Genomic DNA, 14,068 nt, shown 5'->3' with positions numbered 1-14,068 from the left:
AAAGATATTCCCAACCCAGGGATCAGACCCACATCCCCTGCCTTGCAGGTGAATTCTTTACTGCCAAGCCACTGGGGAAGCCCATATAATGAAATGAAACTCAGCCATAGAAAAAATAAAGTTTACAGCAACCTGAATGCAGCTCAAGATTATCATACTAAGTGAAGTAAGTCAGAAAAAGAAAGACAAATACCCAAAACGTGGCACAAATGAACCCATCTACAAAACAGAAACTGACTCACTGACCTAGAGAACAGACTTGTGATTGCCAGATGAGATGCAATAGGGAGAGGTTTGGACTGGGGGTTTGGAGTTGGTGCATGCGTGCATGCTAAGTCGCTTCAGTTGTGTTCGACTCTTTGGGACCCTATGAACTGTAGCCCACCAGGCCCTTCTCTCCATGGGATTGGAGTTGGTAGATGCAAGCTAGTACATTAAAATGGATTAATAATAAGGTCCTGCTGTGTAGCACAGGAAACGGTATTCACTATCCTGTGATACACCATAATGAAAAAGAACGGTGACAGTAGTGATAAAGAACCCACCTGCCAATGCAGGAGGTGCAGGCAACGCGGGTTCCATCCCTGGGCGGGGAGATCCCCTGGAGAAGGGAATGACTACCCACTCCAGCACTCTCGCCTGGAGAATCCCCTGAACAGAGGAGCCTGGCGGGCCATGGTCCACAGGGTCACAGAAAGTCGGACATGACTGGAGCAACTGAGCACTCATATATGGCACAAGGAACCGTATTCAATGCCCTGCGATAAACCATGATGTAAAAGAACATAAAAGTGTATATATGTGTACAGCTTAGTCACTTTACAGCAGGGATTGGCACAACTTTGTAAATCAACTATATTTCAATTAAAAAATTGAAATAAAATAAATCCAAAAAGTCACAAGACAAATTAGCAAATGTTTTGTGTATTAAAATAAACTGTGTGGAACATCACTTAACAGTAATTTAGAGAGGAATTTGTAACTTTAAAATGCTTATATTTGACAGAAGAAAGAGTTGAAACCAGTTGTTTACCTTTCAACCTTAGGAAGCCGGAAAAAGATGAGCAAGTCCATTAAGTAGGAGGGAACATACACTAAGAAAAAAGTAATCAATAAAATGGAAAACAAACAACAGAAAAATAATAAAGACAAACATTGGTTCTTTAAAAAAACAATTAAATGCCTAACCATTAGCAAGACTGATCAAGAAAGAAAAAAAGAGCGATAATCACAAACCACCCAAACTAATGATATAAGAAATAAAACGGTATTTACTACAGATTCTACAGATTTTAACAGGATAAATAAGAAAAGTTATGAATTACTCAAGGCCAAAAAATTTACAACTTAGATAAAGTGGGAAAATTCATTGACTGTACAACTTAGCAAAATTAACACATATTGAAAATTTAAGTGGGTATTTATCTGATTTTGTTGTTCAGTCACTAAGTCATGTCTGATTCTTTGCGACCGCATGGACTACAGCACGCCAGGCTTCCCTGTCCTTGTATTAAATTTGTTTTTTACTCAAGTGATTTCTGTCTGAACTTTACCAAACATTTTAGGAAAATAAGATGGAGAGAACTGGTCAAATATTAATAAATTTCATAATTGTGAATGGATGAAAATGTCCTATTCTTGGAAAGAGAGTCAGAGATTGAGGCTATAAACCAAATGCCACTTCTGCACCACCTTTAAAAATCTAGCTAAAATTAAAAAAGAAAAGGTTGGAAATAAACCATAGAAAATAGCTATTTTAGGAAACAGCTTACAGAAAGAGGAAAGCTGTAGTAGTATAAATTTCTGACAATCTAGAATCCAAGTGAAAGACATTTAGCATGAAAACAAAGAAGCTTATATTACAGTACAGTCACCAAGAAAAGTTAACAATCATGAATCTTTATGCATTCCAGCATCTCTTTGAAATAAATAGACACTATTAAAATGTTCAGATGTATTGACAAACCCACAAACTTAGTTGGAAATGTTAATATATTCTAAAATTGACAGATCAAATTGAGCCAATAAATCAGCCCACTGGGGATCTGACTAACTCCTCAGGCTCTGGCAATAGATTTACTGAAAGAACTTGCTTTGTTTCCCACAAAAAGGAAATGTAAATATGTATCATAAGACATAATAGAAATAGAATGTATTTATCACATCCCAGAAGAAAAAGAAATTGTCAAAGTAAAAATAATAGAAACCACAATCTCTGATAAAACCTAATGACTTTAGAAATAACAAGGACAGACCAAAAATAATTTCTCTGTAGAGTTACTCATATTAAAAGGAAATGGAAATTGAAATTATAGGCTTTTTAGAAAAGAATAGCAATGAGTAGCTATAAATCGAAAGCTGTGGGATTTGGCTAAAGCAGTAATTATAGGAATATTTATGTCCTTAAATGCGTTTATTAGAAAATAGAAAAGATTAGCAGCAAGTGACAATCAAGAAAAAGAACAATGAAAGTTTAAATAAAGAAGGAGGAAAGGATTATTTTAAGTTAAATCAGAAACCAATAATAAAGAAAATGATCAGAAAGCATGGACCTTAATAATAAGCCAAAAGTTTATTCTTTGAGAAGTTCAACAAACATGCAAAGCTTCAAAAGTCTGATCTAGAGAGAATCAGAAAAATAACATGAAGGACAAGAAGAAATTGCTTCAACTATAACAACTTCAAAAATTGTAAGAGAATATTAAGGAGAATGTCTCACATTCAAAATTTAAATGTAAAGGATAATTTTCCAGGAAAGTCAAACCAGTAAACCTGATTGAAACATGACATGTTTACTCCAAGAAGCACAACCTGGGTCAGGTATACAATTGTGTGGACTTTAATCCCAACCCACACCACTTGGGAGGGTTGTTAACTTCTGGTTGGTTTCTCAGTTTCTCTGGGTGTCAGTTTCTCTTGAGTGAAATGAGGTAATAACAGTAATCCTGCTGTCCAGGGTTGCATATACGTATAAAGTCTTTAGAACAGTGCTGGACACACAGTATTCTATCATCATATTGTCATTTCATTCCACCATCAGCTTCACCCTCCTATCACCAGATGGTTTCGAGCTGAGACTGACCAAACCTTCGATTAGAGATCATTCATATTTGAACAGTTGCAGACCTAAGAAAAAAGTATTATTTTTCTGATGTCAACCTTATGCAGGTGGCATCACCTTGACACCAACAAGGAACCAAGAGAGCACAGAGTCACAGAAAACCCATCAGAGCTCTCTTAGATGCATGAAAAGAATGGCCAATGGAAGTTGAGCGGATGAGTTCTGGTGTCTCTTCAGTCGCAGAAATAACAAGAGCCCTCCTGCGCTCCCCTCCGTGCATGGTGGTAACAGGAGGCCTGAGAGTCTGTGATGGAGAGATACTGAAACTGTGGATTCTGAGCAGTAATAAGGAGCAATGTCTGAGAAAAAGGGTGTTTGGGATGGGGGAGGTGAAGAGGCTTATAGAGCTTATCTTTCTGAGACTGTGAGTCACTCAAAACAGGGGTTTTATTCATGTCTGCTCCATTCTAGCCCAGCGTGGACCTGGCCATGAGACAAGTCAACAACCTAGGTATATTTGGTGTATCTGCACCCTCCTAGCAGACACTTATCATTATTCATAAAATGTGAACAAATGTCATTATCAGGCTAGGTATTTGAAAGCATTGTACATCACATCTAGGATATAACTCAGCACTCCAATAAATACATCCTTGGGTCAGCTTTGAGTGCACACTGGTTTAAAGTCAAGGTTTTATAGAGCTTGCTTGATGTGTGCTCATCTCTCAAAATAGAAGAACTATCTGAGTGTTAACTGAGTGGACCTTTCCTATCCTGATGGCACGAAGGGGTTCCTTAGTTCACTGATGACTCGCTTCTTTCCCCACTCCCCACGGTGGGGGCTCACAGCTGTGCACTCGCTGGGCGTTTCAGCTTGTAGATTGCTCATATCTGAGTCTTCCTTTTGATGCATCAACATTCAGGGTGTCCCTGCACTTCTCAGAGCCAGCTCTTCTGCCTCTTCAGTTTCTCTAGCCAACCTCATTGGCTCAAGCCTCCATTGCCATCTCAGGCACCACCTGACCTCTCTCCGGATGTTGCATTTAAATTTCATCTTGGATTATTCATTGGGGCTCATCCTTTTTAATGCTCCCAAACCCTCTTCCTTTGGATTACATGATGTTTTAAGAGACCTTGATTTTTCATTATATTAAGGACCTCTCAGAAATGCATACAATTCCTGTGAATAGTTGTATCCTTTGGATGAAAGGACATTGTAAGACACCTTAAATTTCTGAATTGTTTAAAGGAACTCTGAGAAATGCATACAGTTCTTGTGACCACTTTTATCTACTTGTACCCGGAGGGTGACAGAACCTGTAACTTAGTGGGCACTTTTCTCACGTGATCACAGGAAGCTTGTGTGTTCATTGGCTCATGCAAAAATGCAAGGCCATGGAGTAAGAATGGGGAATGAGGTTTCCGAGCACATCCATGAGGCTGCCCTGGAGGCAAAACCACAGGGACATCAAGACAGGGAAGGGGGAACCGTGATGGCCATAGTCAGGTGCGGGCATGAAGGTGCTGGTTGCAGAGGCAAGTCGTGTAAAGACGATTTTTCTCTTACGAAGAAATGATGCTGGTAGGACAGCTTCAATGTCATATCACAGAAAGTTGTTCAGACACAACCGTAGATGCATTTTCCTATGGACATATCTCTGGTTTGTTTTTAGCTCCATTTTCATTTCTGAAAGATATTAGTGAGGAGTGAAGTCCTAGTTTTAAAAATCCTCATTCAAGCCACAAATATTCATGATGGCTTTCTAGGAAAATCGAAGCTGGCCCCACACTAACATGTTCCTTTTTGTTTCCTGGTAGAACGTCCATTCTCGGGATTTCCTTTGGAGCTGCGTTTCTCTCGCTTGCCTTTATCCTTTTCGTCTGCTTTGCTGGACAGCTCTTGGTAGGTACTTCACATATGGAACTTCTTTGAAAAGTGTGCTCATTGAATGAAAACTGATTGCTCGATCGAAATAAGGAGCTTGTTGATTTACTGTTTCACGAATACACAGCCCAGTGGTGAAGCCAGTATCCTTCATATCAACAGCCCAGACTATAAACTGAGGAAGCCCGTAACAACCAAGACATTAGCTCAAAGGTCACCTGAAGTATCGGATGACATGCTGTAAAATCACATTTGTGTTTGTTTGTTTCCGTCAGCACTTTGTGTTATCCCTCTTAAGTTTTCATAGTATTTGTAGCAGCAAATACTAGTGTAATAGGAGGCTTTTAATGACTGGGAGAATTGAAATGTAAACCAAGTATGTCTTTGATAATGACTTCCACAAGGTATAAAATTTTGGGAAATATGAAAATAACAAATGTAAAAATATCACTTATTAGTGTTTTAACTTAAAACCAAACATGTCAGCACTTTTGGTTGCAATGCCAGTTCAGGATATGAGAGGTGAACCTCCCTGGACTCTTGAGTGCAAAGCAGTTGTTGCTGGGTGGCTCGGCATCCATGAGAGCATCCTAGGAAAACCAACAATGGGATAGACGTCCCAAAAGATAGTCAAGGTTTCATTTTGTTCACTGGAAATGAGTTGAAACAGGACTGAACTGGAGTCCAAGCATTGGGTGCATTCTGGTCTGTTATATGGCATCATTTGGCCAAAAAAAAAAAAGAACTGAGATTCCAAAGCATGTCTCTACCTCTGGACAGTGGATGCTGCATCCTTCTGCCTTGGACCTTTGCAGACTTTGGTGGGTTCTGTTTGCTATATCATAGTTTGAATGTCTCCAGCTGGCCTGGAAACTCTTCCAAAAGTGGTTTCAGACTGTGGTTTTTGATTTCCTCAGATGTACACATGGCATTTCAAGTCACTTAAAAGTCCCCTGAAGACCTCACAGGTTATAGAGAAGATGGAGTAACTGTTGACCATGGGGATCCTTGTCAAGTTCTGAGATACGAGGAATTCCTAACATACGAGGAAGCCTGACTTTCTATGTTCAGATTTCCCTTGGGTGGAAACACACACACACTTCACCCTATCTCTTCCTGACCCCCCAAAGATACCTGCAGCCTGTTTCTCCAGTTTTCAGAAGAGGGATGATCATTTGTGGTTCCGTTGGAAATCTAAACCCTGCTCTTATTAAAGCTCTGTATATCCTTCTATCTAAGTAGACATACTTCTTGTTTTCTTGGAATGCAGTTTTGAGGGTGGCAGAAGTATAGTGCATATTTAGGGTTCATACTGACTTTTCTTTCCACTGAAAGTGTTAGTCACTCAGTAGTGTCTGACTCTTTGCAACCCCATGGACTGTAGCCTGCCAGTCTCCTCTCTCCATGGAATTCTTCAGGCAAGAATCCTGGAGTTGGTTGACATTGCCTTCTCCAGGGAATCTTCCCCACAGGCATCCATCCGGGTTTCCCACATTGCAGGCAGATTCATTACCATCTGGTCCACTAAGTTGCTGTAAAAAAGAAACAAAGAGCCAGAGGAGGAAGGGAGAATCCCTGGGGCAACATTCCTGCCTTGGTGAGAAAGTTTCAGTAACATCTCCCCTCTAAGCCCCACTATAATCTGAGGACACTGTTGAACTTTCAGGGCTTTGGGTCCCTCCTCTAAGAGCCTCAGTTCAGTTCAGTTCAGATCAGTCGCTCAGTAGTGTCTGACTCTTTGCGACCCCGTGAATCGCAGCACGCCAGGCTTCCCTGTCAATCACCAACTCCCGGAGTTTACTCAAACTCATGCCCATCAAGTCAGTGATGCCATCCATCCATCTCATCCTCTGTCATCCCCTTCTCCTCCTACCCCCAATCCCTCCCAGCATCAGGGTCTTTTCCAATGAGTCAACTCTTCCCATGAGGTGGCCAAAGTATTGGAGTTTCAGCTTCAACATCAGTCCTTCCAATGAACACCCAGGACTGATCTCCTTTAGGATGGACTGGTTGGATCTCCTTGCAGTCCAAGGGACTCTCAAGAGTCTTCTCCAACACCATAGTTCAAAAGCATCAATTCTTCGGTGCTTAGCTTTCTTTAGGGTAGAACTCTTACATCCACACATGACCACTGGAAAAACCATAGCTTTGACTAGACGGACCTTCGTTGGCAAAGTAATGTCTCTGCTTTTTAATATGTTGTCTAGGTTGGTCATAACTTTCCTTCCAAGGAGTAAGCTTCTTTTAATTTCATGGCTGCAATCACCATCTGCAGTGATTTTGGAGCCCCCAAAAATAAAGTCTGCCACTGTTTCCACTGTTTCCCCATCTATTTCCCATGAAGTGATGGCCTCAGGGTGATAAAAATCCAACATTCCTGGTTTCTGGTTCCTCCTAGAAACCAGAGCCCTCCCTGGGGGGGCCCCCGAGATTCTAACACCCACACACCAGATGCTACAAAGTTCTTTTTAACTTTGCCTTGTCCCAAAGAGAAAAGTTCAAGGCTGCAAACAAGCCTATGTTTATCTCCTCCCAGGGAGGGAGGGGGTCGCGGTTGGGGGTGGGGGGTTGGGGGGAGCCTGTGCTTTGCCAAGGTGGTCAGGAAGACCAAGCTTAAAGACATCTGGATCCTCTATGACCCACCTCCCAGAATATTGGAAATAAAAGCAAAACTAAACAAATGGGACCTAATGAAACTTAAAAGCTTTTGCACTACAAAGGAAACTATAAATAAGGTGAAAAGACAGCCCTCAGATTGGGAGAAAATAATAGCAAATGAAGAAACAGACAAAGGATTAATCTCAAAAATATACAAGCAACTCCTGCAGCTCAATTCCAGAAAAATAAATGACCCAATCAAAAAATGGGCCAAAGAACTAAACAGACACTTCTCCAAAGAAGACATACAGATGGCTAACAAACACATGAAAAGATGCTCAACATCACTCATTATTAGAGAAATGCAAATCAAAACCACAATGAGGTACCATTACACGCCAGCCAGGATGGCTGCTATCCAAAAGTCTACAAGCAATAAATGCTGGAGAGGGTGTGGAGAAAAGGGAACCCTCTTACACTGTTGGTGGGAATGCAAACTAGTACAGCCGCTATGGAAAACAGTGTGGAGATTTCTTAAAAAACTGGACATAGAACTGCCATATGACCCAGCAATCCCACTTCTGGGCATACACACTGAGGAAACCAGATCTGAAAGAGACACGTGCACCCCAATGTTCATCGCAGCACTGTTTATAATAGCCAGGACATGGAAGCAACCTAGATGCCCATCAGCAGATGAATGGATAAGGAAGCTGTGGTACATATACACCATGGAATATTACTCAGCCATTAAAAAGAATTCATTTGAACCAGTCCTAATGAGATGGATGAAGCTGGAGCCCATTATACAGAGTGAAGTAAGCCAGAAAGATAAAGAACATTACAGCATACTGACACATGTATATGGAATTTAGAAAGGTGATAACGATAACCCTATATGCAAAACAGAAAAAGAGACACAGAAATACAGAACAGACTTTTGAACTTTGAGGGAGAATGTGAGGGTGGGATATTTCAAAAGAACAGCATGTATGCTATCTATGGTGAAACAGATCACCAGCCCAGGAGGGATGCACGAGACAAGTGCTCCGGCCTGGTGCACTGGGAAGACCCAGAGGAATCGGATGGAGAGGGAGGTGGGAGGGGGGATCGGGATTGGGAATACATGTAAATCCATGGCTGATTCATATCAATGTATGACAAAACCCACTGGAAAAAAATAATAATAATAATAAAAAAAAAAAAAGAAAAAAAAAAAAAAAACAAAACAAAAAAAAAAAAGACATCTGGTCTCTCTCAACTTGAATCGATAGGATCCATGCACAAGTCTCCCCCTACTGGCCACTTGTGATCCTTAGTCCACATGTAATCCTGGTAAAATTAAAGAAGGAATTCTTCTGGTCCCCATGGGAGGTTCTTTTCACTCTGTAAAATAGTCTGTAAGGATTTTTTTTTAGCGTACAACATCAAACATGGTATTGCACAAAGGCTTTAAATGTGTTTTCTATTCAAGCCTCCAAATTCAGTCAAAAACTCTTCGTATCACCGTTGAGATTGTTGTATTTTCCAAGCCAGAATTTCCTCATATGAAGTTTGGAGAACAACCGTCTTCAAAGTTTCTCGGGACGATTGGAGATATTAAATGTTAAGTACCTAACAGGATACTGACCGATTTTCAATATACAGCAACTACGATTATTTTCCATCACTGCATATTTTAGAGTGCCTATTCATGGGGTAGAAAAGAGTCCGACACAACTGAGCAACTGAACTGAACTGATTCTTAGAGCACTTTAGACAAACCTGTATTTTAGGCAACAGAAACCAGCATTAACTTTTTAAAATTAAAAAATAAATAAATAAAATTAATATGAGTGTTTACAACACTCTAAACAGTGTTTAGAACAAAGATCAAAATGATAACTGCTTGCTTCTGTCTCTTAAAAAAAATTACCATTCTTAACATATGACATTTAATATAATACTTAGTGTCACTCTACAAAGAATAAATTTTAAATTGAAGAAGGAAAAAGCCTATATATATCACAAATATTCCACAGTGGTCATGGAGAAGTATGAGATTTTATTGTGATTTGTGCTTTTTTATGGATTAAATGCTGGGTTTATGAAAGACTACTGAATATCCCAGGCTCATGTTGTACTAACTTATGTTAACCTTCTGAAAATTTAATGCCAAAGGCAGTATCAGTACTAATATTGATATTAAATTCTCTATGAAAACTGAAATCAAAATATTTCTCTAAAGGAGGTGGAAAAAAGGTAAGCCTGGCAGATATATTTTTTTTCTCCAAGAATTTTACCTTTATTATCATCTTTTGCACAAAAAGTGCAGCAGAAGTAGGTAAAATTGATAGGTCATTGGTCACCTGGGTTTGATAAAAAGGCAGAGACACATCAAAATGGGTAAAAAAAATAAGAGTGATAAATCAAATGCAATTTTTTTCCTGTTGATTTAAAAAAAAAAAAAGTGGTATTTGTTCAGTGACCCATTCAGAGAAAAATGTCAGGGAATCTGTTATTATCCTGATTGTTGAGAGAAGCTCCACCTTTCCATCCACTCTGGACTGCCAGTCCACCCCATCCCCAGGCTCTTCCAGAAGCAGTCACCCCACACACATTGCCCGCTTCTCAGTTCTTGCCCGTGGGGGTAGGCTCTGCATCTGCTCACCTTCGTAGAAGCTTTCTCAGGACCCTCACCAGCCCCTGTGGTGGGCCCTTCTTGAAGCACCATGGGACACAGGGTCTGTGCCGTGTCATTTAGCACTCATTATGTGGCATCCCTTTGATCCCCTTTTTAAACATTTTCTGCTGAGTGTGACTGCGGTTTCTGCTTGTATAAACAGGATCCTTAAGACCAGGGTTGTTTCCTTCACTTGCCTTCTGTCTCCCAGTGAATCCAGCAGAATGCTGAGCATGTAGATGTGTTTATAGTAAGTGCGTGCTAAGTAAACATTTGGGCTTCCCAGGTGGCGCTAGTAATAAATCGCCCACCTGCCAATGCAGGAGACATAGGAGACTCAGGTTTGATCCCTGAATCAGGAAGATCCCCTGAAGGAGGGCACAGCAACCCACTCCAGTATTCTTCCCTGGAGAATCCCATGGACAGAGGAGTGGTCCGTAGGGTCGCAAAGCATCAGATTATGACTGAAGCGATTTGGCATGCACGTGCACAAGTAAGCATTATTGGATGTCCATCTTTTCCATGAGGTTCTTTTTCCCTTCCTCCACTCTTGGGCTCCACGTAGCACCTCCTTTGTCTCACCACCCTGCTCCCGTGTTCATCCTCAGGCAGTTATGTTCCCCGTGAGCCCTGATCGTTCTCCTTCCTCCAGATGCCCTGGGTGGAGACGGATTCGGTGTGTAAATGAATGTATGAATGAGTGAATGGTGGTCCACAGCCCTCATCCGGCTGCAATGAAATTCCTTCTCACGTGTGCCATGATTCCTTGACTCTGAAGTGCCTCAGGCTGGCTCTTCCATTGGAAACAATTTTGTGACCTAAAGGAAAACTAGCCTTTTCCACCTAGTGCCTGCTTGTCGGGCTTCCTATTTGTATTCTGATTTCTGTTCTTTCAGATGAAAAAACAAATCATCAATGAGTTCATCTCAGCCCTGTTTTGTTCATTGACTATTTCAGACACTTGAGACGCAAAGTAAGTATTTAATATCGTTTAGCTTGAAGGAATGGAGAAGGAAATGGCAACCCATTCCAGTGTTTTTGCCTGGAGAATCCCAGGGACGGGGGAGCCTGGTGGGCTGCCGTCTATGGGATCACACAGAGTTGGACATGACTGAAGTGACTTAGCAGCAGCAGTAGCAGCAGCAGCTTGAAGGAATGTCGGGTTGCAAATGCGACCACCTGGCACCACTGCTCGGAGAAGCCCCACCCCATCCTCACCCAGACTTGACCTCCCCCAAGCTCACAGTTCTGAATCCAGCTGGCAGTCGCTGCATCCCTGCTCCCAGTTCTGCCGGGCTCCTGACCCGCCAGCATCCTGGGCCAGCATCCTGTGTGCTTACTTGTCAGGCCTTCTTCACCGCCGCTGCATCAGTTCTCCTGTGAGGTCCTTGGTTTTCTGCAGCAGATGCTGGTGAGCATTTCAGAGTCGTAAACTCGAGAGCTGAAAGGAGACAGAGATAACCTTGTCCAGGTCCGCACTTGGGGGATGAGGGACCCAGGACTCGAGATGCCGTTCATTTCCATGAGTTTCCATTTCTATGTATTTAAAAGAAAAGTTTCCCTTCATGAAAAATAATGCAGGAGTCATAAGTAGATCCCTTGAGGATGCAGATGGAGACTTTGGATCACGGTTAGGAATGTGAGAACCGTAAGATCTGCAAAAGTTCCCTGTCTTTGGATAAGAACCTTCAGAACCAATGTAGATTGCTTAAGACAGGGGAGATTCATGAATAGTTCTATATCTGACCTCACTGCAGTTTACAAATGATAAATATTGTATTATATTAAAAGTGAAGACTTACTCCGCTAAGCATTTTATGTATACTGACTCATTTATCCACACAAGAGTCCTTGGAGGGAATGCTCATTCTGCAGTTAATGAAAGAGAAGGTTCAGAGGTTTCATAACTTCCCCTGAAGTATAATTGTAGGTTTTGGAGCCTTTGGAAAGAAGCCTTAGGATCCTTGTACTAAATTGGAGGCAAGTTCCAGAGGATGCTCCACTGTGTGGAGAGACACTGGCAAGAGCCCAAGGAGGAATGTCCATGGACCTGATCGTGGACCATCTTGGTACTGAAGTGGGCTTGTAGTGATTGCTGAGCATCAATGGCTCAAAGGCAAAAAAGTCAGGCAAGATAAGGTCACATAGAACCTAATTCACAGCGGCCTCTTGTCTGGTTTTCCAGTGTATTCAGCTGTTGACCTAGTTTATGTAAAACTGGATTTTGGACAAGGCATAACTCCATCTTAAAAGACATTCAGTAATACAGAGAAAAAAATTCATTTATAAGTCAATTTAGACTCAAAATATTCTAGTAAGAAAGCTTATGGTAATACTTGCAAAATATTTTCACAGATATGAGAGTCCTTCAAAGTGTTTTCATTACATATTATTTTATTTGATAATCAAAACAATCCATTTATCTAAGTAGAAACTTAGATAAAGATGCAGAATAAGAGATTCAAGTTTACATGTCCGTAACAGTCAGCAATAAAATATAATAATAGCTGTCATCACCATGGTAGTAATAACAATAAGTGCATTTTTATTGCCAAGTTTAACTTTTCTAAACTACCTGAAGTAGACTTAAATCTCTGCAAGAAACACAAGAGATGTAGCCATAAATAACAAAGACGCCTCCCACAAAAACCTTCTTGATGAAATGTCTTTTAGAAGAACTCTGCCAGATTCAGCAAATGAAAATGTTAGAAAATGTCAGGAGAAATTTTTCTCTCTGCGTGGCTTTCTTGCCACTTTGTATGGCAGAGATAACACAATGTCAGCCCACCAACCTTGTTCCCAGCAGAGATGAAAGCACAAATTGAGATACAGTCCTGGGGACAGAAAATAGGTCACACGCCAGCTGATAGAAAAGCTTTCTACCCACAGGAGTGTTTTTCCCTTGAAGTCTATTTTCTCTAATGTCAATATAAGCCTGCAAGCTTTCTCTTGGTTAGTATATTCCCCATCTTCTTACTCAGCTTTTCCTTGCTTCATAGGTGTGTCTCTTGTAAACAACATCTAAGTGTAGGTTATATTCTCTGATCCAAGAGTCTCTTTCTTTTAGCTGACAAGCATAATACATTTACATGTATTACAATCATTGCTAGTCTTCTTTTGCTCTTTTTATCCATCATATATGTTATTTGCTCCTGTTTATTTTTCCTCTCCTCCTGTCATCTCTTGGGCAAATAGAGTTTATTGAGTCTCCTTTATTCCCTCCAGTGACTTGGCAGTTATATATCCTAATCTTTTCTTTCAGGGATTAACATAAAATGTGTAACATGCACAAGACTAACCGGGTCCATTATTGTCTCCATCTTCTTGTTGAAAAATGCAGGCATCGTGCTCTAATCCTTTTCCATTGTCCATCCAATGTTGTTTCGATTTTTCTAAATTTACACTATTTATGTTATTCACTGTTATCAGTATTCTGGTTTAATGGTCTCTTGGTCAGCATTCTTCTGAATGTCATTCCTTCCTCCAGATGCAGTGTTCATATTTCCATTGGATTGTTCCTCTTGTAATCCTTTCCATGAGAGCCTGTGTATAATATACCCCAATCTGCTTTTATATTTAAAAGAAGCAGCCTCTTTTCCTCTTTGACTAATAATTTACAATAATGTTTCTAACATTTCGAAAACAGGAGTCCATATTTTCTTGGATTTTAATGTGCTGAGGAGAATTCTAGTCCAGTTGTTGTTCCTTGATAAGATGTCCTTTCTGTATTTTTGTTGAACTTGCTCTTTGTCCTGGGCAATAGATTCTTTGTATTGAGGAGTAGGTTTACTTTTCTTTTACCTTGATGTGACTCAGTGCCTTATCTCGACTACAGAGCTCATATTCTGTTCCAGGTCCATGA

At 40.7% G+C, this 14,068-nt stretch overlaps 1 protein-coding gene across 1 annotated transcript in view; it reads left to right on the top strand.

The window, feature by feature from the left end:
* ADCY2 (adenylate cyclase 2) overlaps positions 1–14,068 on the top strand; it is a 455,550-nt gene that overhangs the window by 362,936 nt on the left and 78,546 nt on the right. Inside the window, exon 15 of the mRNA XM_061129349.1 lies at positions 4,880–4,964. Coding sequence (XP_060985332.1) covers positions 4,880–4,964 — 85 coding nt within the window. The remainder of the gene's footprint in view (positions 1–4,879; positions 4,965–14,068) is intronic.

This window comes from Dama dama, chromosome 25, assembly GCF_033118175.1.
Source record: "Dama dama isolate Ldn47 chromosome 25, ASM3311817v1, whole genome shotgun sequence".
NCBI lineage: Eukaryota > Metazoa > Chordata > Mammalia > Artiodactyla > Cervidae > Dama > Dama dama.
This window is presented reverse-complemented; position numbering and strand designations above follow the sequence as displayed.